The sequence below is a fragment of the Rhipicephalus microplus genome, chromosome 1 (assembly GCF_043290135.1).
Source record: "Rhipicephalus microplus isolate Deutch F79 chromosome 1, USDA_Rmic, whole genome shotgun sequence".
Taxonomy (NCBI): Eukaryota; Metazoa; Arthropoda; class Arachnida; order Ixodida; family Ixodidae; genus Rhipicephalus; species Rhipicephalus microplus.
Window position 1 is genome coordinate 64806117 of NC_134700.1, and position 22383 is coordinate 64828499.

Below are 22383 nucleotides of genomic sequence, written 5' to 3' on the forward strand. Positions count from 1 at the left end.
ACAAAAACACCAAAAAGGGGAGGGCAAAGACTTGAAATTCAAAAGAGGGCGCTGTGGGCAAACTGCGAATAAGCAAACATGAATGCTAAGAGTAAAAAAAAAATTGCATTTATCTCTTGGAAATTAACATTTAAAAAATACCTTATCAAAATCAAGGTGAAACATGTGCAGCATTTAAAATTATCTTTGTTTTCCTAGAAATGCCACTTGCCTGTCTGTAAGTGCTGTGGACGGAAAGCTCATGCATGCGGTTAGCTTCTCCAGCAGCATACAAGATGTTTCTACAATTGTTCTTTTAATTTTGTCCTTGCTGTATACCAAAATAGTTGTCTCTGAAATTCGGGTTACACTTACAGGCAGAGCAGTGCTGAGCAAGATTTCCGTCGATTTAGATTCTACTGCATAAATTCTTGTGTTCCTGAAGCCTTTTGTTGAGGCACCTGCTCTTCTGTCCAATGTAGGGTGCCCGGCAGGACAGAGGGATTCTACAAACTTCTAACTTGCACTAAAAAAATTTCTTGACATGTTTGATGTTACATGTTGCACCTCTAGTGCCCTTCATTACTGCTCTGCATGTTACCTTTTCAATACACAACACTACCAATTTTTGGGGTGCTGGGAATATCACCTGCACATCGTACCAGGAAGACACTTTTTTTAATATATGTGCTATTGTGTGCATGTACGGTAACACAATAAAAGTGCCCACATGAAAGCACGCAACCCTTGGCAGCTGCAACAGGAGCCAGCTGTTCTGGCCGTCTTGGCGGCAAGGCACGTTGATGCAGACAGCACTACTGCATTGCCTTTGAGCAGTCTTGACCTGGTGTTTTGTCATTGAGTCTGCAGACAAGCCACCTGTCTAGGTGTGGATACAGGGCTTGACAAGCACCAAATGCCAGTGATATCAACAAGGGGTGGTGTCGCCAGTGCACGGACATGCTATAATGACATTTACGCCACATGACCTGCCTCCTGTTCACAGAGCACATACATAGTGTGTGCTTTGCTGGGGGATGTAGGGATGCTCTCGTTCCCTGATAGCGTTTACATGCCTTGTCAGCCAGCTCCCCCACAGTGGTGCTACCTGATAGTGAGGACACGTAGGGCCCAAAGGAATGAATGCCTCTTTTTTGTTCTTTGGAGCGCATTGCATGTCATAAGGAGCTCCACAGGCTCCTTTCCATTGACCCGAATACACCTCTATTTGTGATACATGACCCCAAACTGCATATGCTTGGCTTTCTTGCAGGGTTAAACTTTACTCGCTGCTTAACTGGGCATGGTGAGTCAAACATTGTCGATTCTACAGCGTGTTACACTGACATGCTATTATTTGTATAACTCCGCTAGCGGGCTTGCTGTGTAAAAGGTGCAAATAAATGCCTATTTCTTGGTTTGCACTGTGATATACTGTGTCCTTTGTTCCTTAAGTGTGTGGAGATAGGTTTGCACGACGCTTAACCTACGAGGCGACCGGGCAGGGACGCGACGTTCTCCACTGCCGCAGCGAACAAAGACGCTGCAGCTGGGTTCGTCGACTCTCCAACACGGCGCAGAAAAGGCACTCGAGGCAGGTTGTCAACAAACACGGGTTTATTAACCCAAGATGCAGCACAGTGCGACAATCATGGGTTTGCGGGCCGTCAGGGTAACTCCCAAGACCGATCATGTACGCTTGCCAGTGGCGCTACGACTATTACACAAAGGGGCAGCAGTCGAGTGCACGAACGAGAAGCCGCCTGCCAGAGCAGCGCGTCAACCTCTCGTGCGGGCCTGAGAGCATCTGACGCGGGCAAGCCCGCGCCAGACAGAAGCGAGCTCAGGGGGAAGGGGGTTGTCACTGGCGGCCAATGAGGACAGGCGTTGCACAGTGACGTAAGCTAGCGCGGTGGCTTGTCCAGACATGCCCGGACGTGTGCCGTGCGCCGGGAAGCCGACACATGGCTCGCACCAGACAAAGAGGCCTGGCGCCACCACCGTGGTCGCCATACTGCCGATTAGCAGCGGTTCCCGGCGCTCGAGCCGCGCGGGGCCAACACACACGCTAGCTGGGGAACGAGGCGCCAAAGGGGACGGCGCGCTCGATTCCCACATTCCCCCCTCCTAAAGACCGAGGCCAGCCTGTGAAAGAGGCTGTCCGAGGCCAAGTGGCAAGGTCAGCTCAGCCGCAAGGGGACTGGCAAACGGGGCAAAGTCCAAAAGGGTGATGTCGTCTTCCCGAAGATACGAGTCCATAGGTCGGCCATGGTCACACTTAACGTCCCACCAAAAGTTCCACCACCAGGGAGAGCCCACTGCCGGGAGAAGGTCCACAGCCCAGGAGTAACGGGGAAGACTGCACAACAAGGGCGGGCAGCTAGCCTGCTTGAAGTTCGCCGGTATGGAGAGGTTGGCAGCCGGGAACGTACGAGGCGTGGCTGCAAGTTGCGTGTGGCAGCCAACTGCCGAAAGTCGCTGGGATGGGGGCCTCACAGGAACGGCAGGCCGGAACAGCAGACAGCCAGGAACGGAAGCCGGAGCGACCACGCTCGGGCCTGGGCCAAAGCTTGAGTGGGCGAACCAGCCGCCGAGGCGACTTTAGAGGCTGTCAGGTGGATTAGGCAGGGTGGAGGTGGCTGCAGGGCCGAAGGCAGGAACGAGACCACAGCAGGGAGGACCAGGGGACAGCTGGTCAGGAACAGGCTGGTGGCAAGTGCCAAAGATCCCACACATTCAATAGTGATAAAATGATGTACATAAAAATATCTTTCAGCGAAATCACTGTGGTCGAAAGAAACTTTTAATGCTGGCTGAAATCACTTTTATAAGCATTCAACAGTAGTCTCATTTGTACACAACAATCTTAATTCATTTACTTACAGAGTCCTCTGATTGACCTTTGTGTGAGTGCTTGTCTTTTCCATACAGGCACCCTTTGTCAGTCAATGATAGTACTCTGAAGGGCAGCTGCAGGTTCAGAGGCACAGCTCCCCGGTTGATGGAGAACATAAGCTTCACTGCAGAAACATTGAACACAATTTTTTTTATTGCTTTACAAATTTTACTGTGTAGCATTCATTATAATATAATGCAAGGTGTTGTTAACATGCTTGATCAGCACAGACATAGTGCTTTGAATGCAGTCTGCTTCTATTTTAGCTCTGGCAATAAAGACGAATGCCCTACGAACTCGTAGGTTGTACCACCAAGGAACGTCATTAACTGTTGAGTGCACTATGTACAAGAGCACTAATAGTGGAACATTCAGACAGACTAATATCACAAAAATGCCATTTCTCAGTGAACAGTGAATTTAGCTCATTACTACATAGTACTGGGAACACTGCAGTAATTGCTACAGCTATGCTACAAGTAGAGAAACTGCTCCAAAACGTGGCCTTCAAGATTATGTATTACAGCGAAAATTGGCTTCATCCAACCCTAAAGTTGGGCCCTGCAACGCATTTCGGGCATAGTCAGAAAACGCTGCCAACTGGTAGTCGGTGCTCCCGAGAACATGTAAACCAAGCATTATAGTGCAGCACACGGCATGGAATTTACAATTCGTTCTCAAAGTCGGCTAGAAACCGCTCGTTCTTCTCTCGACAAATGATGCCACAAGCCCATATGACCATACAATAAACCCAAGTCCACAGCTACTGGCTGGTTTGAGCATCGAGCAGTCACAGAAGCTGCCACAGGCAACGCGATATGCCCGTGCGCTTGCTCACTATCATACTGAAGGTAACCATGTGCTCGAAGAAAAGAAAGCGCTCACATGCGCATGACATAACTTCTTTTTCCTGTGCGAAATTCCCCTGCTTAGCTTCCAGCGTGCTTGTGGAGACGTAATAAGAGAGGAAGTGCCTACAGAGTGTGACAAACCTAACTCCACTCGTACTCAACAGATTCTAAACGCTTTTGTGGCAGTTGATTCGTGAGGCGTGCACCTCTAGCAGACGCTGCCTGCGTTGAACGGTTGTGCAGCGCGAGCGAGGAAGAGGGGGGGGGAGATGCGAGGGAGGGGCCTGCTGCCGGCACGAGCCGAGCCGAGCGTGCGAGGGAGGGAGAGGAGAGGCTTGCTGCCGGCACGAGCCGAGCGTGCGCAGTGGGGGCGTGGACGGCGGCCGACGCCACAGGTGCGGCTAAGAAATGCTCCGCATTTAAAAGAAAGAAAGAAAAAAAAATTGCCCGCAGCTTCCCTCGGGGGAACACTGAGGAGGATGCGGACCATATAATTGGTTAACGGGGTGTTAAAGTGCGACTTACTTGGGTCGATGGCTAAATTGGTTAACGTGGTTGTGAAATGGGGTGTTAAATTGCGACTTACTTGGGTCGATGGCTAAATTGGTTAACGTGGTTGTAGGAGGGGGTGTTAAATGAGTGAACACGTACACACGTATGCGAAAGGGCGGCGCTGGTCGAAGGGACGTCGATCATTGTGTTTGTGGATTCGTTGGAATTCATTTCACCGCGACCTTGGACGTCGACGCGCCGTACAAACCAACCGACGAGCGGCAACTGAGCGAGCGAGCGCCGACCTTGAGTATATATACAGCACGACGGCGCATGCACTGTCAGCTGTTGAATGTTCTCGAAGCGCGACGCCACATGCGCGTCCACTGGAGAATCAGGAGAATTGTAGATGTCGAACGCGGTGTGTAGAGGAGGAAGGGTGCACAGATGGTGGAGGAGTGAAGCGCGCGCGGTGTGTAGAGGAGGAAGGGATGCACAGATGGTGGAAGAGTGGGCGACGGCGCGACGGCGCATGCGCGCGCGTCAGCTGTCGAATGTTCGAGAAGCGGTGCGGACGGCGCGGACGGCGCGGACGGCACACTACAAGGCGCGAGTATAAGATGCTCCGCATCTAAAACGGGACAAGATCGAGGTTCGAACGAAGGTCTTCCCAGTTCCGAACACGACACGTTAGCATGACGATAGATAGCCCGCTGCGCCACTAAAGCTGATCGGTTCGGTGGGTCTAACAGACTGCATTTGTGTTGTTGTCACGCTGGAGGCTGGACGTAACTTTAAGACTCGTTGCATTACCCTCTGCGCCACTGGAGACGATCGGTTCAGCGAGCCTAACAGACTGCATTTGTGTTGTTGTCACGCTGGACGTAACTTTAATCTTACGTAAAGACGTAACTGCAACGGCTGCTGTCGTTACGTCTAGACGTAACGCTAGACACTCCCTTTTGTCTAATGGTGCACGCGCGTCAATCCCGGAGGTATAGTGAACTATGGGGTTCGCAAAGGAACGCAGATTTTATCCTTGAGAAGCGCGCAAGAAAACACAGGGACAAAGAAGAGATACACACCGGACAAGCGCTTTCTAACAACTAGTTTTATTGAAGAAAACTCAGACTTCTTATCCTAACAGAACTGCGTAAGGTACATGTACATATACCCGCGCTTAGTAATACTCGTGAAAATGGCTAAACAATCACAAAAAAAGCAGAAATGCCCTTAGATTTTAATAATCAACGCTTATATACTTACGCTTTCCTGCCTTATGTAGGTTTTCTTCGGCATGTTTCCTGGAGGATGTCACCTTGAATGACACTCCTAGGCCGAGAAGGGCTCTTTCTAGGTGCTCCAGTTCTTGATCGGTCTTCACGTATCCACGCCAGTTGTGTTCGCCACTCTCAAAGTCCAGGAGATGCGATCGTACGATTGCTTCATCTGCCATAATCAAGCCGCCAACGAACTACGCAGCGTGGATGAGGACCACGCGTAGTAGAGTAGAGTAGATCCTAGAAACTATAGGCACACAACCACGCTGGGGGATTCGCGAACCATGACAACAAAACAAGCCTTCCCTCTTTTTTTTTTTATCACGTAACCTTAGCAACCTTAGAGTCGCTTAACAAGACGTAGTCACAATAAGACATAGCCAGTTGAAGCCGATCGCTTTAACCAATGACGTCATACGTGACGTTGCAACTAGGGTCACGTGACCCCGAGCTGTTGAGGTGCAAATAGACGCTCCCTGCCGTGACGAGCGAATCGTCGGGCGCAACACAGATCGTAGGAGAGGAGGATGTCACGCTTGCCCAAAGGGAAATGGCGCTACGTTGTGACGTAGCCCACGCAGCGCGCCAGCGTAGCGTGCCCGGACATGCCAGTGTGGGAAGGAGCCGATGGTTGACTGGCCCAACTGGCCCCACGGAGGAAGGAAAGGTAAAGAGAGGGCATGCCCAGCCGGCGCAGGGCGTAAAAAATGCGGCGGAAGTTACGTCACGCGCGGCCATAATCACTAGGCACAATGGCGGCGTTTTGTTATTGGTGATGTAGTGCGGTGCGGCACCGTTCAGGCGGTCCAGCGGCGGTGTGCGCGTTTTCATGGGCCTCGCACCTAACCGTGGCGTACTGCAGGTGTTCGACAGCATCCATTCTTTGTGCTGCGTTGTTAGCTACGCGATTTCCCTTCGGTGGTGGTTGTAACCAGGTGTGTGAACTAGAAAACACGGAACGTGCTCGCATATACCTACTCCGAATTTGCACCGTCCGACAAAATTATGCTGAGGAGCCGTCATAGAAGATAACGACTGTGCTCAAGAATTCGTTCAATGAATGCCTTGCAGGTTAGTGACAGTTATGCGGTGTTGCTTATTATGACAACGAACGATGCATTTGCGGTCCACAGGCCCTTATTAGGACTGTAATCTAATCTTGCTTTTCATGTTACAGGACAGTTTCCACATGCTTCTGCGCATTAAAGTTCCTGTTCTGCTTCGCTTAAGATGCTCCCTCTTCGCAATATTGTCGCGCTCTCCGCAATATTGTCTGTATTGTAGCATAACTCGTTAAAATTCCACACGCACCTGCACAAGGTAACTAGGTGCACCTCACTAGATGCGCGTGCTTGTGCATTCGGGAGCTGACAAAGCTGTTCGAACGATGTTGACCAAGTGATGTTGACCTTTCCTCACGCAGTCCTTCGGCTAACTTTCCCACCTTTCGCCCTAACGCGATCCTGATCTCCGTTCTCTGTAGCTACTAGTGTGCGTGAATCACACTGGAGACGTGTTCCCACGCACTTTCGGGTGGTCTTCGCTGCTTTCCTCCTAATGAAATCGTGGCATTTGGGATATCCGTAGGAACCAGTTCGCGTCAGACAAAAGAGGGGCGAAAACAAAGAGGCCGGCGCGAACTCAAAGGGCTGCCACGCACACAAGCTCCACTGACGCCGACTTTACTGGCATAATTACGGACTTCCGGGTTTATTGCAGGGAAGACATTTTTTGTTTTTTTATCGTTGTGTCTAGCCCACAACCTGACCGAAAATTTCATAAAGCCTAAAAAGACGTGCAAAAGGCGGAAAAAGTGATCTGAAAGAAGCTGTACAAATTTCGGTGCCTGGTTCGTCATGCGGCCATGTCCGAAATATCATCTTTATTTTCACAAAGAACACATCAAATAAAAAAAAAAGCTTAACGTGCACTTTGCTGTGTTTATCGTAAACGCCGGCAGTGCAAGAGTACAACAGCCATACGCAGAGATTTCGTCAACCGTATCGCGGCAAGACAGCGTGTTGAAATCCGTTCCGTTGGTTTCGGATAGCACCGGCGCACACGGCGCGCAGGCCATGTGCTTTTTGAGACAGAGAGGGAGTCGCGCCTTCGGCTTCGCATTCATTGTAAACAAGAGAGGAGAATTCGCCTAGTCAATATGGCCGACTTTCGGCTTCATCGCGGCTTCACAACGAGTGACGTCAGGGCTTCTCCTTACCTTTCCTTCCTCCGTGACTGGCCCAGACCAAGAGGTGCCCTGGCAGCCATCTTGGCGGATGCCGGTGCTTATGCGCACCCGGGCTACGCCGTCGGCGCGCGCGTGGCAGCGGGGGAACGAGGCGCCCGGTAGGAGGGCGCTCTCGATTCCCACAAACTCTGTCGCTGCGGGTCGCTTTGGAAGCGGGAGTTCGTCCTTAGGGCTGCCGGGGCCGCCGCGTGAAGCCGCCGCCAGCCTCTCCTTGGAGGGCCCTGGTGATCGGTGGGCGCGCCGCTTCTTGCACCGAACAGCGTAGGTCCAGCTCATGGGTTCGTCGTGGTCCTCGGCAGCAGGCGCGTCAGCAGGGCTGGTCCCGGGCGCACCGTGTTGTGCCACAGACATGTTCCTGGTTCGGGAGCACGCCTCACAAGATCGAGCCCTGTTCCGACGAACTGTCTCCCCCCCCCCCTCCCAGCGCCGCCTTCTGTGCAGGAGAACCGTGCAGTCCGGGGATAACGTCGTTTCCTCCGCCAAACCACTTTGCAGTTCCGGGTAGGGCTACGTCTCCCCCTCCGAGCCCGAGAACTGGTCTGAGGGAATGGACCAAAGACGCTATTTAAGGCCGAGCCGGCCCCATGTTAGGAGATTTTGCCCCAGCCGACGTTGTCGTGCTGGCCGGCTCTGTAAAACGACAACCTGCTACAGTAAACGCTACTTTTGTTGCTGTTTTCCAAACGGATTGCCTCCCTGTTTCACCTTCGGGCTAAGGCTTCATCGAAGTCCGCTCGACGGCTCGCCGCTCTCCGCCACCGCTACCATCGCGACAGAGCAAATTCTTAACAACCGGCAGGTGAGGCTGGCGATGGTTCGGCGGCAGCAGGGAGGGTGGGGGCCTCAGCTAATTTCAACCCCGCCTCCTGCTCTTTTCCTCCTGGAGCCCGTTCACTAATGGGCTCCAGCTGTGGCTGGGTCGAGCCCTCGGCGTCCCCTGGAGCAGCATCCTGGTCTTTCGTAACGCCGCTCACCTGCTCTTGGGAAGAAGAAGAGGCTACAGGCGGGGTGGCTGATGAATTCGTCCGCGCCTTGCACTCTGAGGGGCCATGATCACCGCCGCAGTGCTTGCATTTGAGCGCGCACAGGTCGTGACCGAAAACCCCCCCCAGCGCACAAACTTCGCGATGGGGGTACACTTCGCCGCATGGTGTCCGGTACTGCAGCATCGCCTACAAACACGCGCGACACCCTCTACTCAAACTGGACGATGACGGCCCCCACCTGGTGGAGGTTGGGGACCCTCTTGTGCATCTACAGTCTGACCACGAGGTTGCCGTTCAAGACTCCCGGAAGAGCCCCCCCCCCATTCCTCTCGCCACACATCCAAAACAACGCCATACTCTCCCAACAATTGCACTATGATGCGCACATCGGCGTCCGCCGGGAAGCCAAGAACGCGCACTCACTACCTTGACCCGGACACCTCGGTATTGAAACCTGATCCTCACATCGCGAATGACGAGGAATGGATTGTCGGAAAACTGCCGACTCGCCTCATCGGTCGCGAATGTCACCTCAAACTTCCCAAGTCCATAGTCCTGCACACATTTCAGCTCACTGAGCCTAAAACGCTTTACAAGCTCCCTGCAAGTGTCGGCACTGCCGACGCCCTTAGGCACGCGTGAATAGTGCAATCTGTGAGAGAAGGTTAGTAGCCATCGCGGTAAAACTACCACGAGGCTACCAAGTCAGTTAGAAACTAGCCTAACCTGACGAAGTCTAGGTGAAAACTAGTTTAACCTGACGAATGAAAAAATAGAAAAAGGGACAAAAAAAATCACCAAAAACCCGCGAAGAACCGACGAAAAACCTTTGCGGGAGTGTGCCGGGTCACCGCATGCGAACAGCGAGTCTCGTCCCACTCGAACCAGCCAAAACCTCCTTCAAACGACGACGAAAGGGCAGCGCTAGTCGCACAGGGAGCGGGCCATGGTGTGTCCGACTCCGATCACGTCGACTTTGTTCTCGCCTTCGCCGCTGCGTCTGCATCCGCTGTGTCCGCGTCCGACACACGAAACCTGCAGCATCGCCGTGAGCGCAGCCATGCTTGCTGACGAAAATACGCACGAACCAATGAGCGCGCAGCTTCCGAGAACTTCGTGAAGCCGCCTGGCGCAGTGCATTGTGGGGGGGGGGGGGGGGAGGTTTATCCACTTGCTTTTGTAAACTCGCAGCCGTGGCGCGGTGTAGCGGATCTCGTAACGTCATCGGTGACGAATTCTTGTGACATCAACGGATACCCACCATGGACAACAGAGCCGCTCCCTGTTTTGGTTTCTGTTCTGATTCGTCGTTTTTTGCTTAATTAAGATAATTTAGGAGTGCCTCGGCAAAATTAACCACCCTAGCTTTTCGGGACTGTCAATACTTTTAAAAACAGCATTATCTTAGTAATGTTGAAAATTCACCGGAATTCCCCTTCAATGAAAACAGTGGAGATTTTCGGTTCTTATCTGCTTTGTACTTTTACGACTCGATTCTTATGAAGTGACAATGCGCATTAGAAATTTGTGTATCAGGACTAAAGGAGCAATTCAGGTAAGAAAACACGGTATAGGTGTCAAATGCAGCAAGTTAACTGTGCCAGATAATATTATATATTTTTAAGTTGTTGGATTTTACTTTGCATGAATTTTCACTGGGTTATTGAGAAACGCAGTGGCAGACTTTTACTTTAATTTTCACGATGATATGTTAACCTCAGCTTAACGCACAGCCAGAAGTGCTTCTTTTTTTCATTCATCTCCGATCACGCAATGAGTGAGAATCTTATCCGTGGCGTCGCGTACCGCAGCTCAAAACCATGCTGCCGCCAATGTTGTACCTCGTTTAAAACTGCATAGCACATGCTACGATGGAAATTGAATAATTTTACATCCATATCATGCAAATATTTCTCAAAGTGCCAGTCATCGTGTACACTCAAAACATTTGCTTTCGGAAAAGATCAGTTTTTTATAGTTGTCATCTACGTGGGTGAAGCCCACTGCGTAGTAGTCGCGTCTCTCAGTACTTGATTTCTCGCATAAGGTATGCGAGCTATCGAGAGAGCAGACTCGAAGCATGCAAACAACCCAACGAAATCAATGGTCGCCCCAACAAGCATCACCTCCAACCCCGAAGACAGCAACACTGGTAAATCAAACAGAGGCAACGCAGAACGACCTTCGCACACTTGAAGACCGCATCAACAGCAATATGGCAGTCATGATGAACGGCATGATGTCCAAGGTATCTCAGGTGGTTCAGAGCATGGCGACACAGATGCTACAAAGCGGGTTACAAACACTCAAGAGTGAAATAGAGAATCAGATTCTGGCACTAGAGACGAAAATGACGCAGTCGGAGGAAACCTTCAGTCAGTCCATTCACTCACTGGAAGAAAGAAAGAATGCCCGCAAGAAGTCTCAATACCAAAAAAGAGAAGCTAAGATCCTGCAGACAATAAGAAAGATGGTGAAAAAACTGACCCAAAAGTCCAAGACAAGCAGCATCCACAGCTCAAAATTTGGCAATGGAACTGTCATTCTATACGGAGTAAGAAAAGTAACCTTTGTCAATTATGCTTGCAATTTGACCCCGATGTTGTAGCCCTACAAGAAACCGAAGCTGACGACTTCAAAGTGAGAAGTTACGTCACTCGCGTCAGCGACGGCAAAATAAGGACTGTGATCCTGACGAAAAAGACCATCAACGCTCAGCGACATTGCATCAATCACCACATCGAGCACACCCTCATGGAAATTCTGCCGGAGAAAAAACTGCAGCGAAGCTTATTTGTGCTAAACATGTACAGCCCTCTAAAGGACCACCTAAAGGATCTAGACAAGCTGATGAGAGAAGTAAAAAAAATCTGAGCAAGGGCAACGGACTAATAGTAGTTGGTGATTTTAATGCTCCCCATGTAACCTGGGCTTACACGGCGTCAAAGAAAAAAAGGAGAAGACATGCACAATGTCACGCAACAACACCATATCACCCTGTTAAACAACCTTCAGACACCCAGACGCAATAGCAACAGTGTATCACAAAACACCAGTCCGGACCTCACGTTTGTACGAGACCTCAAACATTATGAGTGGACTTGCATGGAGGAAAATTTGGGCAGTGACCATTATACAATAGAAACGATCATTCCACACCACAAGTCAGCGGCGAAAATTGGAAAAGCCAGAATAACGGACTGGCAAGCTTTTCGCAAGGACGAGAGTGCTGCTAAATGCTACAATAGACGAAATAGAAAGGTGGACTCGAGGAATCGTACAAAGAGCGGAGAAGTACACACGGGTGATTCATTTGTCGCGTGACACCCCCGTTGTTGATCCTCACTTACGGCACTTGTGGGAGGCGCGAAGAGGCGTCGCGAAGCGTTGGCAACGTTACAGGTGCAATCGCAAACTGCAGATTCGAATATCTAAGCTGGTCAAGAAGGCGCAAGAGTATTCTCAACAACTGAAAATAAAGAACTGGCATGACATTTGTAACAAGCTTCAAGGGACCCTAAGCACTAAGCGTACATGGGCTATACTAAAAAATCTCCTAGCCAAGAAAGAGACAAAGAGCGTAGCAAAACTGCTAGTACACAGACTCATACACAACCACCAGGAAAACGTGGAAGACATCATCAAAGAAGTAAAAGAAAAGTGCCTTGGTACGGAGCAGAACATTAGTGTTCATTCACGCTTTGATGAGTACTGTGGCATCCCCAACACAGAACTAGATCGACCCTTCACTATGGAGAAGATAGAGAGGGCCCTCAGCAAGTTCACGCACAACACGTTACCGGGCAACGACAGAAATAATAACAAGACACTCCAGAATCTGAATGGACAATCTCTAGACGCTCTTTTGAAATTTATGAACAATTATTGGGACAGCAGTAAAGTATCACCGAAATGAAAACATGCTGAAGTTATCATGATTCCTAAACCGAACAAGCCTATCAGGATTCAGAACCTAAGACCTATATCCCTGACTTTGTGTGCGGGAAAATTGTACGAGCAGATGGTGCACAATCGCATGGTCGAATATCTCGTGGACAATGGACATTTCCCCAAAACCATGTTCGGCTTCAGAGCTTTCCTGTCCACGCAAACCATCTTACTGCATATCAAGAAAAAAGTCATATTATACAGACTGGCCACGCACACCTAGAGAGCCTTTCTTGCTCTAGACGTAAAAGGGGCTTTTGATAACGTGTCGCAAGAAGCCATACTGCAACACCTTAATATCTATAACTGCGGGGAAAAGGTGTATACCTACGTTAGATCTTTCCTGAAATAAAGGACACATACAGTGAGAATAGACGACTTGCGCTCTGCGAAGTTTGAAATACCACCGAAGGGTACGCCCTAAGGCTCCGTAATTTCTCCAACCCTCTTCAATCTGGTGATAAGCTCGTTATCAAAGTAACTCCAACAAAGATCAAGGATTGACCATGCAATATGTGCTGACGACCTCACCATCTGTACTACGGGGGGGGGGGGGGGTCCACAGGCCAACAGCAAGACGCTTTGCAAGATGCACGTGGTCGACTGAACCGAGAGATATCTGGGAGCATGTCGACTCACGTGCGCCCCAGAAAAGTATGAACTCTTATTGCTAAGAAAGCGCCCAAGATGCCGACAACCACCGCAAACACGGGACCCAGAAGTGAAGGTGGGAGGTATCGTAATTCCTCATGTTTCCACGCTGCGAATTCTCGGACTGCTTATTCGAAAGAATGGGGCAGCAGGAGCAGAGTTAGAAAAGGTTCAGAAAACCGTGCAGCCCGGCACTCACCTGATAAAAAGGGTGACAAGCAAAAGCCACAGACTGAAAGAAGAAGACTGCACGAAAATGATCCAGGTGTTAGTCCCAAGCAATCACGTACAGGACCCAATATGTAGACATGAAGAATACCCAGAGGATTAAACTTAACACTCTCATCAGAAAAGTATACAAGATAGCCATGGGCCTGTCACTTTCCACATCCACTGAAAAGTTGCTTAAAATGGGAGCGCACAACAAATGGGAAGAGCTCACGGAAGCACACCATGTCAACCAGCTGGAGAGACTGCAGCGGGTGAATACGATTAGAGCCCTACTCCAAGATTTGGGTTACCACATCGAGGATGACATGCAAGTTCCTCAGCGTATTCTGTGCGAGATCAGAAATAACTTACATATAAGCAATATACCAAGGGACATGCATCCCGAATACGACAAACGAAAAAGACAAGCCAGAGTAAAACTGCTCAGGCAGATACTACAACGCCCCAACAGCAATGGAGAAAATGTGAGATACATGGACGCAGCGGCTTACCTTACAAATGACGGTTTTGCTATGAACGTGGTCGACAAAAGCGGCAAAGATTTGAGAGCAGCATCCATACATACCAAGGACGCGAATACAGGGGAAGAGCTGGGCATAGCCCTGGACCTCGCTACATGCAAAAATACGCTGGCAACCATGATAACAAATTCGCAAGAGGCGTGTAGAAGATACATGAACGGAAGGATTGGAAAGGCAGCAGTGCATGTTTTAAAAAGCACCAAGGTGACTGAAATAACCATCCTTTGGACACCGGGACATGAGTCTCTTGCGGGGAACCAGGCGGCGCACGCCGCGGCTCGAGATCATGCATGCTGAGCCATATCCGACACGCTGGAATCACGTACCAACGGCTGTCACGATGAGCTTGAGCGCATACCGAAGAAGTGTGCAGACATTTGGGCACACTACCGGAAGCAGAGGAAGTGGTACCCGCCAGCACACAAGAGTCTGCGTAGGGAACAAGCGGTGACAAAGAGAAAAATTCGGCAGATCCCACGTATCTGGGAATCAACTTTATGCAAAACACGCGGGGTGAAGGTGGCTGTGTTGCATTTTTTGAATTTAGTGACACTTCATGATATGATGCTAAATATATATACAGATGGTGCACGCAGAAACATATGTTGAAGAGTAGCAGATGTTTATACAACCAGCTTTTCACTTGCACAATGATGTCAGCTGGAAATGTGTTTTAGTAATACCGGAAGCTGATATTAAGCGCTGGTGCTCGCGAAGATGCTGGCCCTTGACACTGCTACTTAAAGAAATTACAGTGCATGGCACCTCACCACCATCGGCGTTAACTCGACGTGACGGCCGTATGAAAGGAGTACATAGGTAATGTTTATAAAATTGGGCAGGCAGTACTGCAACCGCTATTAACGTTTTACAAAGATTAGCGCCTGTTTGAAAAGTAGTTCCAAGTCCTGGCGTAGCGCTGTGGTAGAATGCTTGACTGCCACGCAGAATGCTTGGGTTCGATGCCTGCGGGACCCTGATATTTATTATTTATATTCGTCGAGTGGTCAACGCTACTCATGTCCGGTTTTTCTTAACGCTGACATTTATTCTATGCCTTCGTTGGGCCGACGCTACCGATGTCGGGTATTGCTTAACGCTCACTTGTTAAAATTGCCCATGTGTGTTCTCGTCGTTCCTAGGTAGATATTAATTGTCAATCACCCGTCCGTGAGTATGTGCCACTGTCTGGCGGAAAGTGTTTGACGGCGTTCGCTACGGGATTGTGACATTATTCATGCCTTCACCAGCGCGTCATATTCTTCAATTAATCTTGCCCTCCCAAGCTGATGTTGGTTCACGCCAAGTTAAGGGGGTGACTACGAGAGCACCTAAACGTAAGTGGCTAGATAGATAAATGGATAGATAGACACGCTCAAAGTCGTCAAAGTTCGCTAAGAAATGCTTCGCATTTAAAATTACAAGCCGGAACTTACCCGAACGGAACTATGATGCACGCTATGTATCCAGGGACGTTCAGGTGGCATTGCGAGTTTTGCCCTCCAGACACGCGCAACGTTCTGCGCCACATGGTGCTGGAGTGTCGCAACAATGCAGACGTATACCACTGTCGTTACCGCCAAGTGGATTCGCAAACGAAGAGAAAGAAATGAGATAAAGGTGGTGACAAAGCCTTGGAGGCACCCGCTGATGCCAAGACGGTACAGGGCCGCCTCGACGACCACGAGCAGGAGGCCATCGCAGGTGCTCTCGACGTCCAGCAGCAGCAGCATGACCACATCCCCAGAGCTCTTGGCATCCTCCAAGGTAGTGACGGCGTCTGTGATGGATTCGGCAGTGCACCAGTGTCGCCTGAAGCCTGTCTGTTGCTCTGGGAAGAAGCCTAGCTGGTTGGAAATATATTGTAATTTCTCCAAGACCACCTTCTCCAGCACCCTGCAGGCTGCAGAAGTTAGAGATATTGGCCTGTACGAGAAGAGTGCAGTGGCTTTCTACCGGGGCTTCAGGATGGGTGCCACCACCACGATGCGCCAAGACTCCGGGAAAACTCCGGCGTCCCAGATGACGTTGAAGTACCCCGGGAAACGTTGATGGCCTCCGTGTACCAGGTTGTGGAACATATAGAAGGTGATTTCGTCGGCCCCTGGTGTGCTGCGTCGCTTACATCCCTCGGGGGCTGCCACGAGCTCGTGCATCCGGATGGGCTCATTGCACAGTTCTTGGATCTGTGCGACCACCCATTCTGGATGATGGCAGGAGGCTGGACACTAGAGGTCGGCCGACGGGGGGTAGTGTGGCCGGCTGGACGATGTCCCTGGTGGCAAACCGGTCGGCCAGGGGCTCAGCCAGCTCGGACGCAGGAAGAGCCATGTGAACTGCAACATACAGCACTTGATTCAAGACCCGGGTCACCATCAGTAGGCACTTCAGCAATCGCCAGGCACAAGCACCGTCCTTGAAGCTGTTGATCGAGGCACAGTTGCTCCGCCAGCCCTGGCTACTTCGTCTGTGTGCATGGCGTCCGTGCAGTGCGTCGACCCTATGGAACACTGTCCATAGCTCCGGTAGAGCCCTGCTGAGGGCCTGTCGCGCTGCTCGCTGCCGTGCCGCCTTCGTTGCCAGGTGCTTGATGTCCGGTACGGGCTGCACCTGCTGGACCTTGGGGACGACTGTTGCTGCCCTAGAGCTGTTGGCCACCAGCCGCATGAGGTCCCCGCCACTCGTGTTCTCCTTGAAAAGTCACCGAATGGCCTGCCAATCCACCACGTGGTACTCTCGGTCTCTGGGGGCCTTGCCGTGGTAGGGAGACAGCAGGAGGGGGAGATGGTTAGAGCCCCACGTGTCCTCAGCTGGCGTCGATGAGTTGTGGCATCTCTCCGTGGCGGCGCTGACGTTGATGGCCGTGCGGGCTGCCCGGCTCCCGCCACGAATGAAGGTCATGACCACGGTAGTGAGTACCACCAGGCCCAGCTCGTGCAGGACCTCTTTTAGCGTCCCCCCCGTGGACAGATCATGTGGCTGCCTCACGCTGCATGGTGTGCGTTAACATCGCCGCAGAGAACGAAGTCCGTCCCCAGCCTGTGTGCTAGCTGCCAAAGATACCTCGGCTCCCAAGACTGCTTTGGCCGAATGTACAAGCTGGCCACGATGATGTCGCCCCCTCAAGGCTTACATGGACGCCGCAGCACTCAAAGGGACCACCAACCAGGTCATTCACGGATACCTCGGCCTGCTGGAGCTCGCGCTTTATGTAAACAGCAAACTGAGGTCCCTTTTGCGGGTAGCAGTCATCCAGGCAGGGGGTAGTTTGGCAGGCCTCAAGGGTGCACTCTGTCCTGCTGCTATAGCCCTCGTACCCCGGCAGGCGTACCTCCTCAGCCCGGGCTTAGATCTCCTGCAAGGACAGCATGTCGAGGTCGACCCGCTCAAGGTACTTGTAGAAGTCGTCCCGCAGTCCCTGCGGTGAGTTGACATTTCACTGTAGAATGCTTGGACGGTGGGGGAGATGGGCCCTGGCAGGAGGACTAGCCATGTTGATGTGGGGTCTGCTGCAATGCCACCGCCTATAGGCAGATGGCGCGGAGAGGGTGTTCAGCTGGCAGGAGGGCCACAGCCAGCTGAATGGTCATCAGTTGTGAGGCTGTCAGCTGATAAATACCTGTCAGACCATGCCTGGCAGCAGCAGCAGGCAGGGCCACTATAGCAGCAGGATGAACCACAGGGGCAGCGGTTGTGACGGGAAGTGCTGTAAGGGCAGTATTCACAGCAGGCAGGGCCGGGAGGTAGCAGGAGGAGCGGCCGGGCGCAGGGGGGGGGAAGGAGTGTACCCCTCAGGTGTTGTCACTGGAGGTGGCCTACGGAGGGTGCGGGGCGCAGGAATAAAACGGCCAGGAAGGGTGAGCCCCCTTACAGCACTCGCATAAGAGCAAGCCTCCCTGGCCTCCCCCCCCCTCACGGCCGCAGCAACCACATCCTGCACAGGCTAGCGGTGGACAACGTTAAGATGGTGTCCACCTTCCGCTGCTCCTGCCACCGGGGGCACTGCAATGTATTGGCAGGTTGCAGGCCACCAGAGTTGATACAACGTGGTCGCGTCAGCGGGCAGTCCAGTACCACTGGGTGGGCCCGACCGCAGCTGATGCAGCTTCCTGGCCAGCTGGAGCTTTCCTTGACATGGCCGAACCAGTCACACTGCTGGCACTGCAGGGGGCGTGGTCTGGCAGACCGCACCGGGAACCGAACCAGAAAGAGGCTCACGGGCTCCGGAAGAACCGGTCCCGCGAAGCGAAGCGTCACCGTGCGCCCCTCCCTGATGGCAGCAAGCACCGGTACCCCAGACTTGATGCCGGCAGCAGGCTGTTCACTGCAGGTTTGCCATCAACCCTGTGAAGGTACCCCGTACTTGTCTTGTGGTCAGCAGGCTCCCTTGCGGTGACAGGTATGCCCCGCAGCTCCTTGATTCTAAGGAGCTGCTCCAGGCACACTCGGGTGGAGGCGTCAGCTGCCACGACGTTACGTTTGAGGTTAACGTGTATGGCAGCTACCCCGGGCCTCGAGGAGAGTGCCTGAGCCAGCATGAGGCGAGGGAAGCCACTAAAGAAGCCACCGGGTGCCGATGAATGGTAGAGCACCGTGCCCGCGATTGTCTGGTCTACAGGAATGGCAGTTGCAGAGGCGATATCCCTTGTTGACGGCGGCGAGCTCCTTCGCTCGAGACTTGCTGAAATCTTTTCACGTCTGCCGAATCTCCAGTAGGGCCATGGTGGTTGGCTGAGCAGGCAGCCACACTCTTGCCCTCGTCCTCCGGCGGCTGGGAATTGGACAACGGTACCTTCCTCTCCTCTCTCTGGTTGTCCCCATGGCCGGGGCAGTGTGAAGTGCAGTGGTAGTGCAGGTAGAAGCGACAGGCGTAGCTGAAAGTGTGGGCCGTTCGACTGCTTGTTATCTCTTGTTTTTATTTTTTCTTCTTGAGATTCTTGCAGGTGACTCATTCGTGATGCATTGGGGAATCCGGGAGAACCGGTCCCGCGAAGCGAAGCGTCACCGTGCGCCCCTCTCTGATGGCAGCAAGCACCGGTACCGCAGACTTGATGCCGGCCGCAGGCTGTGCACTGCAGGTTCGCCATCAACCCCGTGAAGGTACACCGTGCAAGAGCAGGCTCTTGTCCCGCAAGAATGCTGCTGCAGTGTTTGAAGCGGCGGATGACACGTGCTCTTGTGCGGTGCCATGTTCCTCAGCCTCAGCAGGTGCATCTATTACATCGGCCTTTATAAGCTGGAAGGCTGTATCTGCGCTGCTCTCCAGTTGAGTGGATGTCGGAGGATTTGAGCTTTGGGAGCCATCATCGCTTGGGTAGTCTGGGATTTGGGCAGGGTAGTAGCCATAGGAAGCTGCTTCCGTTAGCCTTGCTCGCTTTTATCGCAGCTGTCTTCCCGGGTGCGCTTGCGCGAGCCCGACTTGTCCCTGTTTTTCTCGTAGTCTGAGGCCGGCAGCGAAACCCTGATGCCCTCAACGAGCAAATCATCCCCTAAAACGACGCTGGAGCAGTCCCGTGGGGTGACCGGGGCAGCGGCGTTGAAGGGCTCGGCAAGCGCACATGTGACGGGTGGATTCATCGTTGTGTGCTGAGTTCCGATGCATGGCGCAGGATGGGTCGCGTAGCCACTCGCGGATAGATATCTGCAATCTTCGCAGATATCTTGCGGCGTCTTCGTTCGGTCCCAGCACGAATCCCTTTTCATCACTTGGCGTGAAGGAGAAGCGGCGAAGATAACGCGGAGCGCGAAGACACAACCTTGTCCTTTCGCTGTCCACCACTCGAAAATGCTGATTGTTGTTAAGTGATTCTAGAAGGAGGAAGAAGGCACATGCCACCAGCGGAACTTTCTTGCCAACCAGCACCTGCTCCGAGAAAGGGTACGGTGGGCGGGGTGCCCGCAGTGACGTCACACTATTTACAAACAGGGAGAGGTCTATTTAGTTGCTCAGGTGGGGGTCGCAAATAAAGCACGGATTTATGTTTTATGTGGGACGCGCTTGTGCTGTGCGACTTTGGGGTAAGTTTTTGGGTATTGACTTATGGCCTGTACAGACAGGTAGGGTTTCTCCTAGAAAGAACCCTTACACATTTTATTATGCAATACTCCCCAAAACGCGTGATTCACATCTGTTTCACTAATTAGTTAAAGTGTTAGAGGAACAAGTTTTATAGCTGTAATTATTAACTCTAATACATTTCTCTAAAGCTGAGCAGTTCATTCGTGTGTATATGAGTGAGTGCACCAATGACGTGTTGCTTGACCTAATCTTTCCCTCTGCCTGCTCGGCACGCTTGCACCACAACTATACCGATGTCACCCTAATCCCCACTCATATTCTTGAAGGTTTCAAAGAAAAAAAATGGCAACTCATACATCTGTTCAGGGATGCATGAGGCTAGTATTGTTTTAGCTGGCACAAAGGCGAACCCCTTCTACCGTTCATGCACATAAAATAAGCATCACACATCATGTGCAACGTTGGAGAAGCTAGCGAGACTTTTTGCAGTCGATGCGTTCGCCACGGAAAGTAGTTGAATGTTCTTACCACCAATATTTTAATTTTTTTTCATTATTGTGGCGTGACGTAACTGAATATATTATGTGCCTTACAACCAAAACGCCGTTGAACGTTTAGTATTATGTGGCTGTATAGCTTAGATTTCCCCTGACGTCACATACAGGCTCTCTACTCTGGGTACGTCACGATGGCGGCTACCTGAACTTTGGACACAGCAGGTTCGTTCGGTACCGGCGTTCTTTTGTGCTCACCCTGCCTTCTTCTGTTCGCCGGTCGCGACAAAGGGGACCACAAAGAAACGCGAGGGTGCACCAGCGCTATTCAGATGTCACGCGAGCGACCATGAAAACGCGTGGAGTTACACGTTTTGCTGACCGAACTTCTTGCATAGCTTCCTCAGCGTTGCACCTGATGTATGCAACGAAGTGTACAAAATAAAGTATGCAATGCACCGAGAAGGCGCTTTGTGGAATAATAGCCAGGAAATAGTGGAAAGGAGCTTTTCGGGTAGCTTTTGAATGTAGCGACATAAGTATCAAGCCAACTATGAGTGACAGCCGAACTAAAGCTGGTGAATGAGGAGAACTCTCTAATTACTACGCACGTGCACAAAGTGTGACTATTCTCCTTGACTCACCACTGCCGGTATTAAGGGCAACAGACCAACTTTCTCGAGAAGTTACTGCACAAACGAATGAGTTTATACTCTTTTTCTTAGAAAGGAAGGGCAAGAGTCAATTAAGAAACTGAACCCTTATTTCCAGAAAAATTTTGCTGCCAGCCTGGCTCAGCGAAAGTTGGCGCCTAATCATTCTGTTGTAAATAGTTACACGTTTCCAGGACAAAGAGAGGCTTCTCTTTTCTAGGCAATTACACGGGAGTATGGCTCTCTGGGCCATGCTCTCTTTTTTTTACACGAGGTTAGGGGAAGGGGAAAGAGCGTCACACGCATATGAAACGTTTCAAAGATCACGGAAGCAGCAGCGCGTCAGGCACATTGCCGTGCTGCCGACCGGGCGGCAGAAATTAGTTGCCTTTCTCCTCTTCAAACCACTACGATGGATGGATGGGTCGATTGATAAGGCTGTACCTTATAGATCGGGCGGTGGCTGACGCCACCAAGCCGTAATGCTTAGTGAACCGAAAACTGGATTTATTTCTTTTTCCCGTTAATAAGTAGCCAGGTTAAGGACTCGTACTTTGCAGTGAAGGGTTTAATTTTCACTCGTGCCTTGGCCTTGGCCACCAATCAGATAACCTCCTTCTAGTTAATTCTACCCGCTTAAAGTATATTTTGCCCTCCCTGTCCCTAAACCCCAGTGCTTTGAAAACTCTGCGCCATCATCCTGAACTACAGGGTGAAGCCCTTTACAGACCATTATCAAGTGTTCGGCAGTTTCCCCTTCCTCTACACACGCACTGCATACCATGTCTTCGTACTCCTTTCCCTTCGTAATCGGCCCGATATGTCTTAGTTCACAGTACTCCCGTCCTGGCTTCAAACAGTAGAGAAGTACCCCGAGTATTATCATAGATCATTTCCTTGGCGATTTCCTGCTTAAAAGTTCAATAGATCTCTAGTGCGGACTTCTTAATCATACCGATTCTCCACATATTGATATCAGCTTCCTTCACCTTCTTCTTAACCGATAAATCGTTTTGGTTTGGCCCCCTGCTGTTCTCTAAGTATTTACCAGTCAATTTTCTGGTTCGCTTCGTCCATTTTGTATCGACATTCTTCATGTACAAGTAGCTCGAAACCTTCCTAGCCCAACGCTCC

The 22383-nt window shown here is 51.3% G+C and overlaps 2 protein-coding genes across 3 annotated transcripts in view; one reads left to right on the plus strand and one right to left on the minus strand.

Annotated features, from left to right (window-relative positions):
* Window positions 1-2399: 2399 nt before the first annotated feature.
* LOC142772208 (uncharacterized) lies at window positions 2400-6021 on the minus strand. The gene is made up of 3 exons (XM_075874422.1): window positions 5485-6021; window positions 2863-2999; window positions 2400-2685 (listed from the first exon to the last, which is right to left on the minus strand). The coding sequence occupies exons 1-3, from the start codon at window positions 5672-5674 to the stop codon at window positions 2581-2583; spliced, it is 432 nt and encodes a 143-aa protein (XP_075730537.1). The 5' UTR covers window positions 5675-6021; the 3' UTR covers window positions 2400-2580.
* Window positions 6022-6166: 145 nt separating this feature from the next.
* The window catches only part of LOC142772144 (uncharacterized), a 54048-nt gene continuing 37831 nt past the window's right edge, over window positions 6167-22383 (plus strand). Inside the window, exon 1 of one of the 2 annotated variants that reach the window (XM_075874307.1) lies at window positions 6167-6569. Coding sequence is in view for 1 of the 2 variants with exons in the window: in XM_075874352.1 (XP_075730467.1) it covers window positions 6555-6569 (15 nt within the window). In the remaining variant the exon portion in view is untranslated. The remainder of the gene's footprint in view (window positions 6570-22383) is intronic. The other variant, XM_075874352.1, reaches the window with a different exon arrangement.

Bases quoted from the DNA above. Each gene is read 5' to 3' on its own strand.
- LOC142772208 (XM_075874422.1), bottom strand. From the start codon at position 5,674: ATGGCAGATGAAGCAATCGTACGATCGCATCTCCTGGACTTTGAGAGT. The intron at 3,000-5,484 runs GTAAGTATATAA...ATGTTTCTGCAG, and splicing joins CCTACATAAGGCAGGAAAGC to TGAAGCTTATGTTCTCCATC. The intron at 2,686-2,862 runs GTAAGTAAATGA...ACTTGCCACCAG, and splicing joins AAGGTCAATCAGAGGACTCT to CCTGTTCCTGACCAGCTGTC.